This window comes from Macrosteles quadrilineatus, unplaced genomic scaffold (genome assembly GCF_028750875.1).
Source record: "Macrosteles quadrilineatus isolate MER2022 unplaced genomic scaffold, UCM_ALF_1.0 Scaffold_9__3_contigs__length_116548681, whole genome shotgun sequence".
In the NCBI taxonomy this organism is placed as follows: Eukaryota; Metazoa; Arthropoda; class Insecta; order Hemiptera; family Cicadellidae; genus Macrosteles; species Macrosteles quadrilineatus.
In genome coordinates, this window is record NW_026542602.1 from 74,396,466 (window position 1) to 74,418,779 (window position 22,314).

Below are 22,314 nucleotides of genomic sequence, written 5' to 3' on the forward strand. Positions count from 1 at the left end.
ATTGGTAAAGGAGAAAATTCAAAAAAATTGTAAATTTTAAATTCCAATGTTGGTCTGAAGCATTTGTGAACAGTTAAATTTAACAATTCAAGGTAAAGAGTGTTGTTTATTAGTACAATGATCTGTTGCAGGTTTGGAGATCTCAATATTCCTCTCAAGAGTCTAGACCGTAAGCTCATCAGTAGTGTTCTGAACCCGTTGTTGAAACTACGTCAGGCGTGTTTGCATCCTCAGGTGGGTACCCTGCATTACCAGTATCAATACATTTCTATCATATGTTTTTTTATATTGGCTATTTTTTTTTTACCAGAACAACACTTGGACCTTTTCCGTTAATTCACTACCACTAGTGGAATGTGGTTAGGTTAGGTTAGGTTTTTTCTAACACTATACTGAACTCTATACTAACCTAACCTAACCAAAGTTTAATTCACTACCACTTCTGTTGCTAATAATCTATTGCTCTAAAAACTAGTGGTAGTGAATTAACGGAAAAGGTCCCAACTGTTGAAACATATTTGCACTTATAGACTAGGCCTACTGTTTTAACAAGACAGTTAAAATGTAAAAGATTTTAGTGGTAATTGATTTCAATTGGACTCATCAATCATCATCAGACCCAATACCTTGGAAAATAACTATTTAAAAATGTATAAATGTATTGGGTTTTTTTTTTCAAAATTATTAATGTTATAATCAAGGATGTGATATGATATAAGGCCTAGGGTTTAAAGATTTTTTGTGAGGATATCAGGCTTACCTGAATGGGAAAGAGTCCAAACTGGCACCAGAGACACAAAACGTTAAACTTTATATACAAACATTAGAATATTTCACTGTTGACAGCATTTTCAACTAAGAAGAGAGAGTTTTCTTCTAATATAATGTTATATAGTGTTCTCGTTCTGTGTCCCTTATGTCATGACCATATTACATTAAGTCATATTCATATACAAATGATTGAAAACAATATGTTATGAGGCAGTTTTAACTAATTTTTATGCGGAAAAAACAGATTTGATTGATCAGTTGTAATTGTTTGTAGGCTGTGAGAGGCAAGTTTGTGTCATTCAAGAAGACCATGACGATGGATGACTTGGTTGCTCAGATGGTCACTAATGCTAAGCTGGACTCTGAACAAGCTTTGCGACAACTGGTAGCTACATTGAACGGCATGGGTATGTGTTCTTGAATTGAGGTATACAAATTAAAATACCTTCGCCGTAGCAAACCTGCAGATTAAATAAATCTCAATTTGCCTGATTGGTTGAATGAGTGCTTAGTCAGATTTATTCTCGAAACATTAAATTTAACGAGTACCATTGTTCGCTACTACAAGAAAGGTAGTAAAGTGAGTACACTCATCTTTGCTATTTGTGTTACTCGCCTATTCTAACCACAATGAATTGTTAGGTGCACTACACATCATACTGAACCAGTGGGCTGATGCAGTGAATGCTTATCGTACCGTGCTGCATCTGGAGCAGGAACATAGCGGGAGGCTCAAGATAGACTCATTGCAGGTAACCTACAACCCTACTTCATTTACCGTACTTGTATCGGATGTTAATGGCTGGACAGAGTTCACTTTATATAGCATATTTTTTATTACAAAAGTATAATGTGCAAGGGGTGGTAAGAGTGCCATTGAATGATGTGCACTATCTGCAAAGCAGTATTTACACCTTTGATTCCTTTCTCATCTACAATTATCGAAATAAAATTACTATATTTACTTTCACAAACTTAAATTATTTTTTAGCTAATAGTATAAGTCATATGCAAAGAGTTCATTCCATCAAAAATATGACTCCAAGGTTTTTATGCCTATGCAGCATTTTGCCATATAGACCAGAGAATTTTCAGATCAAGAATCATATACCGGTACTAATATTATAAATGTGATAGTTTGTGTGTTTGTTTGTTTGTTTGAAGTCCAATCACGCATTAACTACTGGTCGGATTGGGTTGAAATTTGGTATAATGATAGCTCACATTCCCGACTAACATGTAGCCATATCTTGGTTCGATGTCTATAATTCCTGGGTAGAAACAAAGTATGATGTCTTTTTTAAAAATTTGTCTTTCTATTTTGATCAGGCTCCAAAAATTTTGATTACAAAGGGAAATAAAAAAATTACATGACTTACTAAAGAATTAAAGATGAAACAATAGCATATTATTCAGCTGACTAAGAAAAGGCTAAACACAGATATAAAAAAAATTGAAAATTCCTAAAACATTCAGAAAACCGCCTGGAATATAATCAACTCTGAATTTGGGGAAAATGACAAGAAACCATTAAAAAATACAATTTTAAAACAAAATTCAGAAACAATTTTAGACCCTGGTAAAATTGCAAATATGTTTAATGGTTGTTTTAGCAACGTGTCTACAGATTTAAATTTAAATTGTAACAATCAGAATGTGACGGCTTATGTGAAAGCTGATTTTATCAACCACTTGTTTGTAAAGCCAAAATTTGAGCTGAAACCGATCACTAAAAGGGAGGTGGAAAAAATCATTCAATCTTTAAAAAATAAACACTCCAGTGGGCATGATGAAATTCCTGTAACAATAATAAAGGCTGTAAAAACCTACATCAGCAAAATTGTATGTCATCTCCATATGACAAATTCTTCGTTTGTATCAGGCTTTTTTCCTAACATATTAAAGGAGGCAAAAATAATTCCTTTACACCAAAAAAATGACCGTGAAAATATCAATTGCTTTAAAGTTTAAACTATCATTGTTGAGGTATTGCGTTTTTTTTTTCAAGGAAAAGCTCCAGGTTAGTATTGTCACTTGTAGAATGGTAATAAGCTTTCGTAAACCTCATAAAAAGTCCAGACAGGCCTTAAAGCACACAGAAGACAAAAGAAGTACAATATTTGGTTTTCTGGGGGACTTTGTCAAGTGTAGACATAGACAGTTGGACAGAATTATTGCTGATTTCTGTTTGGCATATGTTTTGTTTTACTATTTTGTTTTTTCGTTTTCTAGAGGATTCACGCAATGCACAATCTAGCAGAGGTGCTGGACGGTGGGTATGAGGGAGTACCTCCCACATTGAGGGATGAAAAACTGAGAGAGGATGTCAAAGCATTGGAGCTGCGCTACTTGGGCAAACGGGAGGCTCCGGTAGGTGGCAGTATTTGTTATAAGGTGTAGGCCTACAGTGGACATAAGTGAATACTGTAATGGCAATATTGATTACATATTCAGAAATCATATAGTTGTTTAAAATGGACTTCATTTTATATTCATTCTAGTTTATCCCTGCAGCATATAATGTTCATGTGCATGTTGGCTGTTCGTCTGATGTATGATTTTAGCATACAGTTTTATTTAAAAAAAGCAAAAAGGCAAAAGAAATGAAAACTAGATAAAATAATATATTTCATTACTAGAAGTGGCATTTTCTTGTGCACGCTTAAGGTTTTTTTCGGCTTCGCCTCACACAGGAAACCCCAATTTCACGTGAGAGGCGAAGCCGATGTGAGAGCTATTTTCACGTACGAGGCAAAACCGAGGATGAGAATAATGGAGCAAGTGCTGGAAAATAACTTTCAGTACAAGTTATGAACGATACTTTTCATCACGACGCAAAAATAAACAAAACACAGAATAACAGACCTCGGTAATCTTACAACTATTTCATGTCTCAATTAATTTGTTTGAACATCAAAATAAAATAAAATCTTCTAAGGAAACCTAAGTATATTACTAAATAATATGTACAGCTGATTCTGAAAATCATTAAATCAAACCGTAACAAAACACTTGGGGGCGTAGATAATTAACTTAGGGGCGTCTTTATTTATGTTTGAGTAAATGGAAAACTAATCAAGAGCGAGGGAAAGTAAATTTAGCAAGGAAAAATCAGCTGTTCGATTTTCCCTTGCCCTAAATTAGAGCTTGGGAAACGACTACTTTCATTGATGTCAGCTGTTATCAAAAATAGTTACTTTCGTTATGGAGTGATGAAAAATAAATTTATGTATCTGCCTTTGTAGTCTATATCAATTTACACACCATCATTTATCATTCGATATTGGGAAAAAGTGTTTTAATTGTACCAAAGCCCCAAAAGAATTCCAATTACTAGTATAGAATTCTATTTACTGAACTAGAAAATACACTCGAACCAGAAAAATACGTCCGTCCAAAGTATTTAATTTTAAACTGATACTATACATTGCTCCATAAAGTTAAAGTAACAACAAGTTCCTTATTCTAATAATTCATTATTATTATTGGCTCTAAATTAAAAAAAAATTGCAAAAAAGTGTAAAATAAACAAAGAGGATTTCGTTTTCCTAAATTAATAAACATAAGGTATTTACCATCAGATTTCTTCCTTCACCATATAAAAAATGACAAGAATTTATTGATGTATTAAAAGGTATACTTATAAAAAGTACATCTTAATCCAGTGTCAAGTAAATTCTATCGATATGACAAATGAGTGGTTCATAATAATTTTATCTGGTCGTTTAATTTTATTTGGGTTTCTTTCAATTTACAAACTGAAACATTTTGTGACCTCATCCATAGTTGTTGTTGTGATTGGCTGCAGTTGGGGAGCGATCTTGTTCAATCCACAATGAATATTGTCGCCTTGTTAGGTAGCTGCAGTTGTATCTTTACAGCCTCTTTGGGATTGGGTGCTAGCTTTCTGTTCACTGCAATCACCTTGGGTAAAAGGATTTGTCACCGCAACCTTTCCTTTGCTTGGAATATGAAGACCCTCATGTTCTACAAATCAACCAGGATACAATGATGTTTTGCTCTCTTGCATACCAGCAAATCTTGGCTGCAGACTTCATCTCTTCTCCACATCTTAGGACAAATTTGGAAAACCGATGTAGCCTTCTATGTTGAGTCAAGGTTTATTAGTTACTTTGGGATTGGGTGCTAGCTTTCTGTTCACTGCAATCACCTTGGGTAAAAGGATTTGTCACCGCAACTTTTCCTTTGCTTGGAATATGAAGACCCTCATGTTCTACAAATCAACCAGGATACAATGATGGTTTGCTCTCTTGCATACCAGCAAATCTTGGCTGCAGACTTCATCTCTTCTCCACATCTTAGGACAAATTTGGAAAACCGATGTAGCCTTCTATGTTGAGTCAAGGTTTATTAGTTACTTTGGGATTGGGTGCTAGCTTTCTGTTCACTGCAATCACCTTGGGTAAAAGGATTTGTCACCGCAACTTTTCCTTTGCTTGGAATATGAAGACCCTCATGTTCTACAAATCAACCAGGATACAATGATGGTTTGCTCTCTTGCATACCAGCAAATCTTGGCTGCAGACTTCATCTCTTCTCCACATCTTAGGACAAATTTGGAAAACCGATGTAGCCTTCTATGTTGAGTCAAGCCGTATCTACAGTTCCTCCTCTGTTTAAACACTCAGTCATCTCCTTCGCAGTGGACTATTGGTAAACATTTTCTAGCCATGAGCTGAAACAATACAAAAACCGTTAACTCTCTTTTCATAGGTATGTAAAGGCTGGATAACAGCCACATAATGCAGATTAAAAAAAAAACAACTAAAACTATTAACGACTGCTGCCGCGCAATGTTGCCTGGCTGCCTGTCATCGCCCGAGACTGGTCCCAGCAACTTGAAGACGACTCTGCTACACACGGGACAACACCCACATTGGGGCAGTTGTCATACGTCGATTATTAGGTGCGGAAGAACGACTGGTACCGCGTAATGTTGCCTGGCTGCCTGTCATCGCCCGAGACTGGTCCCAGCAACTTGATGACGACTCTGCAACACACGGGACAACACCCACATTGGGGCAGTTGTCATACGTCGATTATTAGGTGCGGAAGAACGACTGCTACCGCGTAATGTTGCCTGGCTGCCTGTCATCGCCCGAGACTGGTCCCAGCAACTGGAAGACGTCTCTGCAACACACGGGACAACACCCACATTGGGGCAGTTGTCATACGTCGATTATTAGGTGCGGAAGAACGACTGCTACCGCGTAATGTTGCCTGGCTGCCTGTCATCGCCCGAGACTGGTCCCAGCAACTTGAAGACGACTCTGCAACACACGGGACAACACCCACATTGAGGCAGTTGTCATACGACGATTATCATGGTGTTCTGCTCTATGATCAGGGTTTTACAACTAAAATGTTATTCTAAAAACTATGATTTAAAATACAGCAAGGAGGTACTTATCTTTTGTTTCCCAGGTCTTGTGGTTAGATATTAACAATCGTCCAGAGCAGCAATGGTGGGATCTTGCAAGAGAGTTGGGACCAGCCCGAGGTATAGTGTGGTTGTAGGGCTATCAGCTTAGGTCTCCTAAATTGTCCTTCAGCAGTCCTATAGTAACCAACAAATAAAAACCTTGTTACAATGGTTTAAAGTTCTTATCTTATATTAAATTTAGCACCTTCAAAACTTAGAGCTTGCAATGGTATTGATTGATGAGCAAAAGTTACGAGCAAAAAAGTTTAGTGCAAAATACTTAGCAAAGAATCAATTCAAAAGTTTCTACACCAAATTAAATAAAACTACAATAACATCAACACATATAAATGGAACAATTACACACATAATACTGCTGAATGAATACAAACTTACCCATGGCAAGGCATGGCTTGGTGTTTCGCATCAATAGCAGGTTACCAGATTGTGCAGGAGGCTGTTTCTGAGTCAAGGTTTCTGATTTCAGCTAACGTTGTCCAGTGTATGTGAAGTTTGCTCAGCCCCTTTTGTATACCTTCTTTTGAATGATTGCTTACGCTTACAGTTGACAATTTTATTTTTCATGTATGAATTTTTGTTCTTCCTTTACTTTGGGTTAAGTGTATTGTAATGAAAGATATATGTTTCTATGGATACGCATATTCAGTTAGTTTTATCAATGGTTTTATTAATACTTAGCCTTGTGTTGGATTGAACACATTGCTGTATAAGCATTATGAATTGTATCTTGCCTATTGTCCTTAAAGTTTCAATATTTAATTTCTAAATCAACAAACAGTGTTATAATTTGTTCAACACATCAATCAATCGTTGATTGTATCCTTCCTGGATCACTTCTAACCGACTTCTAGTGTTATGTGTTATGTTCTTGTGTTTCAGTCAATTCTTTCAGTCTTAGTATTGAGTGTTAAACATGTTATCACTATAATTACAAAAAAAGGTATATTCTTGATCTCGGTAATCTCCTCAAATATCCCCTGTCAGGTTGAAACTTTGCCTAAGCATTTTCTTTAGGGTATAAGTACAAAACGACACACTGCAACACCTGAATAGAAGAGTCTAGAAGAGTAGTTGGAACACACTAGTTCAATGCAATCTAATGGAAGAGTGTTAATTGATCAAATCGGTTTGTTTTATTTTGACAGCTGTTAATTAAATTAGAATTTTGTATCTATATAAATAAAATTAGAGTTTTGTCTGTACATTGCTCAGAATCATAAATTTTTAGGTTATTTTTACGTTTTATACATTAAGGAAGCCGAAACAAGTCTCATCTAAATTTCTGTCTGTCTGTCTGTCTGTCTGTCTGTCTGTCTGCAACACTCAAGATGGCATTTTACGCAATCTTCTCCAGGAAAACGAGAGTACCTATCAAGATCCAAGTCGTTTTAATGTATTTACTGGATTGGTGAGAGTGTCTTTAGCCATTAAAATATGGTCTCACTACTTTGTAAATAAAATTACGGACGTTCAAAAATGCAGTTTTGTGCGATTTTTTAAAGTTTTCGTCCAATTTTTATCACATAATCATCTATGAAATAACGAACAGCTGTTCGGATCAAGATTATTTTTTCTAGCTGTCACTGATATGTTTACAAATGTTGTTTACAAATACCGCAACCATTTTCGATCACATTTTGAAAGCGAATCTCAACGAAGTGAGATTAAAAACGTTTTTCTTACATAACGGATTAAATTAATCGTAAGTTCAATAATATAGTGTAATAGTGTAACCGTAAATGAAATTAATAACTAGGTATCATCCAGGTCAGGAACCAGAAATTCTTTAGTGTATGAAATTGTTCTTGAGTTTTGATAACAAGAAAGAAGACCTTGAATCAGTGTTGTATACGGGTGGGAAACTTAAATTTAATAACGATCGTCGCCAATAGCTTAGAAACAAGATTTCCACTCAGTGACGGCGCTTCAATGGCGGTTGTGTAAAGTGTAAAGTAAAAGAATCACAACTGCAGTAGGTGATTGTAACAGAGGTTTACGGATGATGCTAAACTCGATTTTCCAATGTGTCTCTTTCTTTTCCTACCATTGACTATATATATAGTCAATAGTTCCTACTCACCGTGTGATGCAATCGCTGGACCATACAGCCAATAGGCAAATAGTCCATCTCTTGGGTACGTACGCCTAGCCAATTATTCATAACAACCTTTTTGACGACGATCCTTGATGCCGGTACTTTTTCCTAAGATACACGGCCTACCTACTTAAGAAATAAAATTACAAACGTCCAAAAACCCAACGTTGTGTGATTTTTATCACATTCCCTTCTAATGTTAATGGATAGCCTATACCAATCATTGTTTAGAGAATACGTAATCTGTTAAATAACAAAACAGTTGTTTGTATAAGGTTTTTTTTTCAAACTGACACCGATAAGTTTACATTAAAAGTTGCTTATAAAAGAAGCAATTAATGGTAAATAACTTTGACTGCCAATAACCTTTTACGAGAAAATCCAAAACCAAGAGATCAATATCCTCAGGACTTGATTGACGCATACAGTTGGTCGGATGTACTACAGTTCTTAACTGTAAACGTTGGTTTTTGGTACTGATTTCCCTTAGAACGTACTACAACATCATTGTAATTTACAAATTAGCTATCGTTGGTGTTGCACCTTATTTCTTACAGGCGTATTCAATTTAACTGTATAAGTTTTGCTTTTTCTATCTGGATTCCAAAATGTTAGTTTATGCTAAGAAAACGATAGGCTAACGCATTTTAGTAAAACTCAGTAAACCATCATGAATTGTTTAAACGCTTTACGTTGTTTATGCATCAATAGTTCGTGGCCTATTTTGGTAATTTTTATTATAAATTACCAATCTAAATTGTCAGCATTACGGGTCATCTTCGGTCCAAGCAAATATAAATTGTTATGATAAAATTTGATGACAATAACAAAGATTTCAAATACTAATTTTATAGGTATGTAGCAAATTCCCTAATTAAGTTCTGGATTTGTGTGTGTATGTCTGTTGGTAACGCATTAATGTCCTTTATTTCTCAGTATTTCACGGAAAGGACAAGCGCATCTTGATAATGAAAAATGTCAACCCGAATAAAGTGTTAAATTGTGAGGTTAATGTAGTACCTATATACTTTTAACCATTGTGGAAAGTAACTTTCAGGCCTACCTTAGGGCTATGCCTCATAGATCTATAAAGCATTTTTTTAGTTTAATCATTGGATTTAACATATGGACCAACATGATCCGGGTGACATTTAATTGCGAAGCATTTGTTTTGCCTTGTGCTTGAAACTGTCAGATACTGTATTTGCGAAGGTTTATCTATAATTGTTTTGCCAGCATATCTGAAAATATTTAAATCAACTGCTGTTCTTAATATAAGAAGGTTTCAACTGGCTACGATAAGATCCCCGTGCGTAGAACGGGCACACAGCTAGTCCTTAGTAAAAACAATTCTAAAAATCTTATAAACATGGATCTAGAAAGCCTGGTTTTCTGTCTACGTGTCTGTATGTGATTTTTACAAACGAATCCATGACATTTGAACTCCATGAACGATTGACTTGAATCTTGGTACGTAAGTAGTAAAAAGTAAGTCTAATCTTTGCACAAAGTATTAAATTTATAAGCTGTACCAACTCAAATGGCGGCCATTTAAAATGTTCTATCTTTAAAATAAGTTATGATACGACAAAATATTAACACACAGCACATACAGACACACAGACAGAAAACCAGGCTTATATGAGTGATTATATGACAAATATGAAAAAGGGTTCCAGAGAATTCCGGGACACCCTGTACATTTCATGTCTTCAAGACGGGATCATCTTCAAATACAAACAATTTTAGATAAATTCAGTAAACCATTGCCTAGTTTTTTTTAGTGAATTTTCTTATAAGGAAGTATCTATTACCGTATGTGTCACGGTACATATATGTATATGTACATATGCGGCCTAATACCCGCGGCTTATATACTCTTTCTTGTTGATGTCCTTAGAGTTCAATCCGTAAATTATTATATTTGTAGTTTTTATATATACAAATTTTATTATATATACTTCCACTAGCTGTACCCGCGGGCTTTGCCCCGTTTAACTTCACAAGTGAGCTCGTTCGCATGGCTCAATCACGTCCTGGTTGAAGTTCGTTTGCTACGCTCAATCACCTTTAGGTAGGAGCTCGTTTGCTCCGCTCACTTGCCTTCAGGTTAGCTCGTTCGCTACGCTAACTCGCTTCCAGGTTGAAGTTTGTTCGCTACGCTCACTCACCTTTTGGTTGCAAATTGGCTGTAGTCATAAATTTAAAAACATAATAGTGCTGCACCCTGTTGGTAATCCTTGTAACTTTAATGCTATTGAACATCATAGAACAGAACCAACTTGTTTGAAACAGCTGTTAAGAAATTCCTTTTAAATATGAAAAATCATACGGTTAACATGGGGAACTCCAGAGCCACTGGGGCGGAGCCCGAAAGCCCGATCAGAATAAAAACTACTCAGTTTTCCTATTTAATGCCCAAAGAATCGGTGTACCAAATTTCAGCCTCCTAGGTAAATGGGAAGTGGGAGAATTAGTGATGAGTGAGTGAGTGAGTGAGTGAGTCAGTCAGTGAGGGCTTTGCCTTTTATATATTTAGATTCTAGAAGAGTAGTTGGAACACACTAGTTCAATCTTCCTCTATACATCAAAAGGCGAGCACAAAACTAGTCCTTTTTTCTCAGCTTTTGTGTATCAAAGGAAACATTTGCACATACCCTTAGAAAGGTCGAGTCCTGTAGATGAGCAAAAACCCATCATCATTTACTTCGGGACTAAGAGCTATGCCTTACAGGTGTTAATAGTTTCAATGCAATCTAATGGAAGAGTGGTATTGATCAAATCGGTTTGTTTTATTTTGACAGCTGTTAACAGTCTATTTATGTTTAAAAAATATTTTTATTGTTTATATTTCATGTACACCAGTGTCTTGGGCAATCACGATGTTGTCACGATCATAGGGGACAATTATGGGTTGTTGTGATCGCGGGGCACGAGAACACAGTATTGCAATGATCGTGGGGGACAAGCACTGCGTTGACATTATTTGGGGGGAAAACCACGGTTTAAACTCTATGGTAAAAAAGTAAATGCACAAATATAATATTGTAGACCAGTAATACTTAAGTAACACAATATAACAAATTAGAAAAAAAAAAATTATTTATTGGGTTGAGATCAACTGAATTTTAGGTCAGTATGTGATAATTGTGTGACTGTATGGCAGATCACAGCTACAGAGGCTAGAGTGGACAGTCACGCAGGTAACATTGCAGCTCACCTAGATGGAGCCACAGTAGGCTACTCTGAGTGGTGGCTATACACGCTGGAATGGACCATGGACAGGGACGAGCTTCTGACCAGACTCAAGGCAGCCATACAACATACAGACGTACGGCAGAAGAACCAGTCCAACAACCTGGCCAACAAGTAAGTCTCCCAACACCTGGTGCCGCCACTTATATATCAGTACAGTTGACTCTTTGCTTTGCTTTGTTCCACACATAGGCCTAATGTCTGTGTGGACGGGCAAGTGAAGGTTAACAATTAATTGTCAAATTCTAAATAAAATACTGGACAAAAGCAGTTTTATGACTTTTAAAATTCTAACTATTCATGGATTTTATATTCTGGAGACTATTAAATACATCAATTAATGTTATGCGGATCACGGATACAGACCTTTTTTATTGCCAGTGTGGCATGTTCTATCAGTCTCGCTGGTTAGCCCGAAAAATCAGTCTTGTAAGACAAGTTTGGCCACGGTCAAACTCTTCCACGTGCGTCGCACGTGAAAACAGAAAAACCAATCTCGTTGGTTAAAAATTAACCATGTGGTGGGATTAAATTAAGGGATTTGTGGTCTCGGCCTTAGAATCCTTTTTTCTTACAGCTAAATTATATTTACATTTTAAATTTTAACTAAAAAAAAAAAACAGAGGCCTGCCAACTTTGCTGCAGTTTCAAATTAGTGTATTTTCCATGAAGGGAATAAGGCTACATCCAGTAATGTTGGCTCTTGGCAGGCTCAAATCGCTGTACATGGTGAGGCTAGAGCTAGCCAAGTGGCTGGCGGATATGGATCGTGTGAGACTGGAAGTGTGCAACGCAATGAAGGGTCTCCGCATGGCTGATATTGACGTCATGGCATCAGAGGCTCTGTGCTGTCACCTGCCTCAGGCCGCTACCGTGAGGAATCGAACTAGGTAGGTCGAGTTGGCCGTACTTGTTTAATCACTCATTGTGGACTATTCTCAAATCTTTACTGTGCGACACCACTTACTTTACATAAAGTATTAGTTACAGTTATATTATGGATGGACGGGTTTTGAATTTTGGAGAAATTTGCGGGATAAAAAATAATTTATTTTGTTCGAGCAAGATTAACTTTGCTCCAAGACTTTTTCCAAGACGAGATAAAAAAAATTGCCTTCAGAAAGTCTATGCAATACCCGCAATGCAGGGGTTGTGTTGTTGCTTTTCCTTTGCAAATTTGTTCCTATTTAGTTTATTCTTTGCGTATGTACATTTTTGTTTTAAGTAGGCCTATCGTTTTTATTTTATGAAGCAGAACCCTTGTGGATAAACCAGAATCGCGGATAAATGAATACCGGATAAAGGAGGTTTTAGTGCTGTACTACAATTCTTTCGTCTCTTACAGACTGTGACTGTTGTGAGTTGCAGTTTTACATTTAAGGTGTCTTATTTTCATTTGATTTTTTTTCTCATTTAAGATTTTTATAACTATTTAAGTTCCTGTAAGCTTTTGTTACTTTGTACAGTCTTTTTTTATTTACCTTTGTAATAAATAATTAGTTATTTCACTTTAGTTGTTGTTTTAATAGTATTTTATTGTTATTTATGAACCATTCTAAAATTGCGCAGACAAATAGTTCCAAATAGAAATGAAATCTACAATCTTGTCTTGAATTATGACGAGAAAATAGAATCTTGTCTTCAACTTAAAATGCAGTCTTGTCCATCCCTAAATAATATAAAGTAACCTTGACCTCACTATTGACTTGTAAATACTTAAGTAGACATCACATGTAAATGAACCAGTTGAAGAACATTTTTCATTCAAATGCAACATAATTGAAAGAGCCTCTCAAACAGCGCATTGTTGTTCATTCAAACATGATCTACTCCTTTAGTATTAAGTTATCTTTTAAATTTTAAAAATTTGAAATCTTACAAAGTAAGGCATATAATAGGCTAGGTGTCTTTACAAGAAGATGAGAATGTTTCAAATCCAGTAGTCTTAAATTATGGGAATTCATCAAGTGTTTGCAAAAGTAAATGACAAAAAAAACTTGACAAAAATATCTTAGTCTCCAAGTAGTCCAAGTAGATCTTTAAGCTGCGAAATAAACCCAATTTATTTCCATTTTAGGTTCTTTAAATCTTCAGATCGCCTAAATCAATGCCCATAGTGTTTATTTATGGTTGAATGAGCGTATCAATACTATTATCTAAACCAAGCATTACTGCAATGGAATTATGCAATGATTTTTAAAATAATTGTAATTGTTAGGCATCCAGCAATTGTATATACATTTGTTTACAGGTGTGTTTTATGCAAAGCCGAGAGCGCTTTAAACGCTTATGAAGCCCTTCTATTTGAGGAAAGGGTGATAAAGAAACGTATCAACAAAAGAGATCTACCTGGCAGTGAAAATTGGTCTAAGTATAGAGAGTTGGACATCAAGGAAGTGTCACATTTGGTGGATGTCAATCTCAACACATTTGAGATAAACTTCAAGGGAGGATTCAAAGCATCTCCGTTTGAAAGAATCCTTAAAGGTAAAAACCATAAGTTGACTTATTACCCTTTTCTGTAACATAAATAATAATAAATGATATGAGTATTTGACTGTATCAGGCCAGTGCAAATAGTTTGAAAAACAAATTGAATCCGAATGTTTGTATGGATTCGATTCAGATTTGAGATTAAATTACTGTTTCTAACTGTATTCAGATTCGAAATCGATATTCATATTTACCGGAAAAAGATCCGGGTTCATGTCAGATTCAATATTTAAGTTTACCGGCAAGAGATTCAGATTTGGATTCAATCGTCAATTCGTCAGTCGGTTTTAGAGCCAACGGAGAATTAAATGGCGAACATGGTTGAGTTTTCTTAGGCTACTTCTTGTTCAGTGTCGATTGAACCAAATTGGAATTGGAACTGGAACATTGGATTGACTTTAATTTGGAGTTGGAGTTTTCGTGAGTGACTTGATAGTACGACAACAACAACGGGACAGCATCAGCAAGACAAATTGGACTCCATACTACTGTAACTAAATAAATTATTAAATAAGTTCAACTGAGTTGTTTATTAGGCCTATGTTTTAGAATAAAAGTATTACTCCTACTGTATTATTATAATTTATAGTTCTGATGATGCACTTCTTCTGATTTAATGGAAAATATGACGTATAGTTTCAGTTTGATCTACTTCTATTTCTGTTTTGATTGTGATTAAAATTGTTTATTAGTATAAAGCTTCCACAATAATCATCCAGATCAGCGGTATCACCTTCAATTTTTTTCATATTTTCTCCACAAATAAAATTTAAGTTAGTTAAGTAAAAACAGACTAACGCCTGTTTTTAGCTTGTTGGTTTTCAAATTTATAGGCGTGGGCGTAGGATATTGCCAAAGTTGTAATGGGCCAAAGTTGGACAGCTGACACCAAAAACTACTTGTACTCTGATTTGCTATTGCGTGGTTCATGTTAGAAACCTGGCCATAGTATAACTTAGTGTTAGGCTTTAGACCTACGTCGCATTTCACATTTGAATATTATCTTGGCTATTAGTAAACTTATCCTCACAGTGTGAGTTGTTAACTTATGATAGTCATATGGACTTAGGTTTATGTAGAGAAATAACACTTTAGTTGAACAGGCCTATGTTTAAACTACACAAACTGGTAGTCCATCACAAAAGATTTAGATCCAGTTTCGACTTAGAACAGATATAAAAATTTGGATACATCCAAAAAAAAAAGAAAAGAGATTTGGATTCAACTCGGAATTGATTTTTAAACTCGGATTCTAAATTTTCGGCTGTAAATTTGAGATTTAAATTTGACCGGGATTGAACTTGGGACTAATTAAAAAATTTGGATCTACCAGGTTATAGAAAACCTGTACAGCTATGATTCGGATTCTGATTTGACTCAACATTTCTGGATTCGCACAGCTGTTTGTTTGTGTCTTGAGGTTTCATTCAGAACAGATTTCAGATTTGTCAGTAATTTTATATTTATGGTTGGTAGGCCTATGAACATTTAAATTTCAATTTTTTATTTAACCTACTAAAATATTCACAAATGCTGTCCCTAAGTTAAGGTCTTTATCAAGATCTTGACAGAACCTAGCTAGTTCAAATCTGAAATAAATGCCGTATTCTTGACTTCATCCACTACTATTCTAGCTGGTTTAGACTCGTAGTTTACAAAAACAATTTGAAAGAAAATCAATGTGAAGGACAATCCATGCTTCTGCCAAGTATGAATCGTTTCCTGTGATTAGATATCTGGTTAAGGTGGCAACAGACTGGATTTTGCAAGTTGAAACATTATTGATTTTCAGCTCTAGCAACATACGCAAGACAGAAGCAAGCACCGACAGAGTACACCAAGGAAGCAGCTCAGCACCTCTCACTGTTGGAGAAGATAAAGAAGGAGTTCTTAGACTTGAACCTGCTATGGCGACAGATCTGTGACTTGGTGGATGCCAAAGATGAACTTAACATGTGCAAGATGCGGCTCAGGCTGCCGTACGCTGGTGAAGACGAAGACAAACGGACAACTGGGGAGAATCATCACATCATCCAGATGTACAGGGTGAGTACATAAAAACTTGGTAAATAATCGTTAGGTGTTATTTGAGAAAAAAATAAATACTAGAAGATGATTATGATTAGGAGAACAAAAAGGAAAATGTATTGTTGAACTAACATGACATGTAAATATCTCAAAAAAATTTAAGATCTCATTACTCAGATTTTTATAACATACTAGCAGAGTACCCGTCCTTCGTACGGGGTTGGCATATAAGTATCAAATGCTTATAGCAGTTATGAGTGAGGACATGGTTTAAGAAATTTCGGTTCTTTTTGAAGTTCGTTCGCTACGCTCACTCACCTTTAGGTTGGAGCTCGTTCGCTGCGCTCACTTTCCTTCAGGTTAGCTCGTTCGCTACGCTCACTTGCCTTCAGGTTAGCTCGTTCGCTACGCTCACTCGCCTCCAGGTTGAAGTTCGTTCGCTACGCTCACTCACCTTTTGCTGTTGTCATAAATGTAAAAGAAATAATAGTGCTAGTGCTGCACCCTGTTGGTAATCCTTGTAACTTTAATGCTATTCAACATCACAGAACAGAACCAACTTGTTTAATTGAAACAGCTGTTAAGATTCAATAATTTCATTTCTCATAAGGTTAACATGGGAAACTCCAGAGCCACTGGGGCGGAGCCCGAAAGGATTTTTGGGATAAAAATATGCCTATATGTTAATCGGGAATGTGAGCTATCATCATGCCAAATTTCAGCCCGATCCGACCAGTAGTTTTCGCGTTTACTTTTCCCATACACACACACAGACACCACCTCTTTTTTATAATAGTATAGATATGTACTCTAATATTGTAAATTTTGTATTAAATACTCAACCTTTCTCGCTATAATTGTGATGAAAATTGCACAATCGCTTGGATCAATAATTGTTCGTTATGATCGTCAGGTTGGGCCGGAGCTGGCAAAATTAACGACTGAGAAAGCTGTAAACGAAGCACAGCTGAAGAAGAAGATTGGCACATTGTGTTACTTGGAGACTCTGCAGAAGGAAGGAGCTCCTGCTGCCATCTGTCCTGTCTGTCGTAACGATCTTACAGACAAGGTTTGTCTTGACAACTTACATACTTCACACTCGCACATCTTTAGATTCTAGTTGCAATCCTGATTCCAAATTAGGATATAGACTACACAACATGAAAAAAGTTACAATTACTTATTAGGGAGGAAGTTTAACTAATTTATCTGTCCACTGAACAATTTTAAAGGTTAAATTTAGGATCATCTGTTCATTAAAAAATTAACTGAATTATTAGAGGGAATCAAAAATGTAGAAAATCTGTATTCCTATTTTTCTAAAAAAAACCCATTAATGAAGCCCTGTAGGGTACTTAGTTTTCAATAACATATAGCATGTTGCTTATGTTGCAGTGGTCAGTGCTGCAGTGTGGTCACTGTCTTTGCCTCGACTGTCTGTCTTTCATCGTCAAGCCGACAACAATCAACCTGCAGTGTCCTCAGTGTCGTCAGTCATGCTTGGTCTCTGAGATCTCGTATGTTGAAAGCAACACAGACACAGACATTACGACCAGTGCAGAAGCGACTGAAACTTCACCTGAACAGAGCAAAACGGACAGCGCTGCCAACAATGTAAAAGAATCAACTACTAACCCTAGCAAAACTGACAGTGTTGCCAACAATTCAGGGCAAACTACAAGTGAAAGTAAGAGTGAGATCTCACCCGACACAACTGCCTCTGTCAGTATTGCCACTACGAGCCAGCCTGCTCCCCAGAGCAGTGGTGCCACGAGTCAGCCTGCTCCCCAGAGCAGTGGTACCACTACGAGCACATCTGTCAAGGGCTCCTATTCCACCAAGGTGGAAGCTGTTGTTGGCCGTACCCTCTCTCTTATCTGCCAAGAGCCAGATGTTAAAATACTTATTTTCTCAGCAGTAAGTAAAACTTGTATGTTAGTTTATCTTATTATTAGATGTTAATGTCAAATGGGGTTTTTAAGACTAAATAAGATGTTGTATAATACAACTAAATGTTAGTGTTAAGCTGTATGATATATTTTTTAGTATCTATAATCCCCTTAGGCTACCTCTTGAATTTTCTCAGGTCAGCCTGGTGAACTCATAAAAATTTGTCAGTTACAAAGCTTTATCTTTAAAAACAACCATATTGTACTTTTTTAAATCATGAGTAAGTAATTGAAACTCAAATACTTAAAGTAGATTTATTACTGTAATTTTAACTGTGCTTTCCTCAAACCATGTGAAAAGAATTGGTTCCGGATCCAGTTCCTCCTTGTCATTGGAATATTAATTAGTGAACTAACAAAATGCCATTGTTTCAAAGGCTTTGCTTCCAGAAAAGTGGGAATGTTTGAGTGAATTTTTTGAATAAGTTCCTCAGAAATTATTCATAAGTGTTGTACCATTTTTTATTTTATTTGATTGTTCTTGGTTACTTAGGTCTATAGAACAATTATTTATTCATCTTTTTGCACCCCACAGTGTCAGCCACCATTTTATAAAAATACTTTCTCTTACTCCCAAAAGAACCATCTATTTTGAGGGTATATTTAGCAGCAACAACCAAACTTTTCCTTAGCATTACCTTCTGTGGCTCTAACCCTATACTCTTGACTTGACCTAATATGTTTATGTTTGTATTGCTTAAAATGTTGCTAGAACAAATTTAACATGATGATTTTCTATAGTGGGAAAAAATGTTGGACCTTTTGGCTGAGGCATTCCGTGAAAACAACATCACATTCCGGCGAATGAAAGCCAGTAAAGTTAGCCGTCGGCAATCTATTAAAGAGTTCAAGGTAGGTCAATAGTCCTTTGTATCTTTTCAACAGGTATAACTACTGTAAGGCTGTTTGTTATATACAACTGATGTCTGCTAAATAGCAGCTGTCACCTACGGCTGTTATTTGTGTGAAAATGCAATGAGAAGTAACAGTAGTTGATTCACAGTTTTGCGGTGATGGTAGTGTGGAAACACATGTTATTTGACTAGTAGGAGTTAAAAAGATAAGAGTTGAACATTATTCCTTGAAAATCAGAAAACTCTCTATTACAATTAGTCTAGATTAATGTGCATTTTATTACGAGTTCTAAAAAAAGGCTTTTTACTTTTTCTTGATATTGCAAAGTGGTTCTGTTGCTTACATGAAGTTTTTACAATAATCCTGAGTGACTAACTGTCGCATATTATGGGCGGAAACCGGCCGTCACATATTTGCGTCGCTAGTCCATATGAATGGAAAATTTAATAATATTGCGGTAGAAAACGTGTTAACAGTGTGTTATGTGTTTAAGGGAGAAGGAGTGACAGCCCTGTTGTTGCCGTTGCGCTCTGGAGGAAAGGGCCTGAATCTGGTGGAGGCGACTCATGTGTTCTTGGTGGAACCCATCCTAAACCCAGCTGATGAGCTGCAGGCTGTGGGAAGAGTGCACAGGATAGGACAAACCAGGTGGCTTTAACAACCCTCACTAAAGTTTTTGAAAATATGCTTTATTTCTCAAATTGAGACAACCAGAGTTGTCTGTACGGTTGGTATAGATCAGGGATTCCCAACAGGGGTACGCAAGAAACCAGTCGGGGGTACACCGAAAGAGCCTAAACCTATTTTAATCACAAATAGGAATATTAGTGATTTCTTGGGCTTACAATATTAGATATACAAAAGGGTACAGGAGGGAAATTGGTTGGGAACCACTGGTCTAGATTATTGGTTAATTGTACAGTAGAACTCAAATCTAGTAATGTTTAATAAAGGATCTTATTTATGCATAACAGACCTGGGGGGGGTTGGATAGTTTAGAGCCAACAATTATTACTTAGATTGAACGCTCATCAGAAGGTTCTTATTTTCAAAGATAAGTCTGGCGAACGCCTGCTACAAAAATGGATCACTGCTTTATCCACGTTGATATTAATATTTTACGATCAATGGTGTTTCAGGCCCACAACAGTACATCGGTTTATAGTGCGGGAGACGATAGAGGAGAGAATAGTTGCTGCTGTGGCGGCTAGTGGAACAGAACAATGGGCTGATGATTGTATCACACTCCAGCAACTGTTTGACTTGTTCTCCAGCGACTGTGAACTATCTATCAACACTAGTCAGCCGGACCCTTCCTCTTCTGTACTCAACGTAGACTCTGATAGTGACAATGAGAGCAACAATGAACAAGAAGGTCTGCGATTGTCTGATAGTGAGGAAGAATGAGACCCTTCAGTATTAATTTGTGTGCATTACATTAGTTTATATTGTCAATTAAAATATTCTGATGGCTGTGTCATTGTATTTGTGTTAATTGATTGTATCGTATTATATTTTTTCACTTAAGTAGAAGCAGTATTCTCTTAGACAGTAGGAATAAATTGTTGAAAGCTTTATCTGGTGTTTTACGTTCTTTTTCCTTTGAATTAATTTTATCAGTTACAGTAGAACTCCAACTGTTGCAAATCCAATCATCCGGACCACCTTATAGACGAAAAAACTAAATTGTAGAGAAAAATTAACCTTCATGCCCGTCACTAATTTTATGCCCAATCACAGCCATTTGTGTTGCACGATTCCTTATTAATTATTTTAAGAAAATCAACTGGTAGAGAGTAGTAGCATAGATAAAACATACTCCCTTAGTAGATTTCTCATCCTTATGGAAGCTGAAGACAATTTTATTGTTAGTTCTGTACGGTTTATGTAGAGGTCGTGTTTTGTTTACAATTTGTTTCCCACTATTACAGCCATTTAAAACCTCGTTTAACCAAATAATACAATCTAATCATAAACAATAACTTGTCCCCTAGTTATACAACCAAACAGTAAAGCACAAATGAAGAAATTAACCCTAAAATAATAGAAACAAAGTTTCGTCGACTCTAGCGCCCATGTGTTACATACATGAACTAGACACGAAAAACGTGCTTCAAAACTGACAATGGGATGAGAAGTCTACTTGTGTTGGTTAGTCTATGGTAGTAGTCACAACACCCATTAGGTTTTTCTCAGGGATGTAAACAAGGCGGGCATAAACCATGGAAGCAGAGGTGTGTTGCCCTAAAAAGCTAATTTAATTATTTAAAATTTCCTAAGGCCAGGTGCACACAGGTGACTTTGAGACTAGCAACATTTGGTAATAAATGAATGTTCAGCATTGTTAAAAAATGGAGTGTGCACATCAAGGAAATGGTCGAGGGACAGTTGCGCCACTGTTATCCAATATGTCAGAGACAGCTCCGCGACTAGTGTCGCTCAGTCTCAGTCGGAACTGTCACTTGTGTTTGCTAACATGATTAGTTGTGGTGTGAAGTTTGTTTGGGAAAAGTACATTTATAAGTATGAGTGTGCGTGTTGAGGACGTTGAACAATTAATTTCTGAAGTTGAGAAGAGACATCCTAGAGGAGGTATCCTTGGCAGTTCAAACAATCTAATCCTCTTTTTTTTTTTGTGCGTAAAACTTCCAATAACAAGGAAAATACTATCCCTTCATTGAAATTCATACTGTAATGTCCGACTTGCGTCTTAAACAGTTGCCTGTATGAGCACTCCTCATACAGTACTAAAACTACTGTCTCTAGACTTCAGAGGCTCGGAGGGAGTTGCGCAACAGTCCCCCTATTAATTGGGCAACTGTTGCTAGACTCAAAAGTCGCCTGCGCCTGGCCTTAATTTTCTTTTATATTTCGCTGTTATTTTAATTACTGGTGAATTCTTTGTAGGTTTATTAGGCATAGTGGCATAGATGGGTAATTTTGTAACAGTAACAGTTTGTATAGACAACACTGGGGAAATCTTCACCGCATAAGTCACCTTTCTAGGTAAGAGCTCTACCATGTTGTCTTTTTCAGTATCAAACAAAAAATTATGCATACTGTATTATATAACAGACATATTCATCTAGTCAGCTGATAAAATTGTTAAGCCAGTAACAAAACTTTCACCTCACTTTTCCTTAAAATATATACTCTAGTGTCGGTGAAATGGAAATCGAACCTACTAATTTAATTTATACAGCCTTAAAATAGGCTAAAACTTTAATCATTGGCTACAGTTCTTCCTTTTAAGTTTGTTGCCCAAATGTGGCTGGCTGGATACAATTTTAACATATGTGTCTTGTCTTGTATATGTAATTTGCAAGGTAAGCCGTGTTTACATGAGTGTTAAACATGATTAAGTGTAAAACTCTGCAGTATTAGTTAAAAAATGTAAAAACTGA

General features: G+C 36.3%; 1 protein-coding gene across 1 annotated transcript in view; it reads left to right on the top strand.

Moving 5' to 3' along the window:
- The window catches only part of LOC129002524 (E3 ubiquitin-protein ligase SHPRH-like), a 28,407-nt gene extending 7,920 nt beyond the window's left edge, over positions 1–20,487 (top strand). The window contains exons 7-19 of the mRNA XM_054430392.1: positions 132–234; positions 1,046–1,178; positions 1,414–1,523; positions 3,004–3,141; positions 11,497–11,699; positions 12,296–12,475; positions 13,837–14,072; positions 15,871–16,124; positions 17,020–17,175; positions 17,502–18,023; positions 18,797–18,907; positions 19,404–19,558; positions 20,050–20,487. Coding sequence (XP_054286367.1) covers positions 132–234; positions 1,046–1,178; positions 1,414–1,523; positions 3,004–3,141; positions 11,497–11,699; positions 12,296–12,475; positions 13,837–14,072; positions 15,871–16,124; positions 17,020–17,175; positions 17,502–18,023; positions 18,797–18,907; positions 19,404–19,558; positions 20,050–20,317 — 2,569 coding nt within the window. The 3' untranslated portion in view covers positions 20,318–20,487. The remainder of the gene's footprint in view (positions 1–131; positions 235–1,045; positions 1,179–1,413; positions 1,524–3,003; positions 3,142–11,496; positions 11,700–12,295; positions 12,476–13,836; positions 14,073–15,870; positions 16,125–17,019; positions 17,176–17,501; positions 18,024–18,796; positions 18,908–19,403; positions 19,559–20,049) is intronic.
- The last annotated feature ends 1,827 nt before the right edge of the window (positions 20,488–22,314 follow it).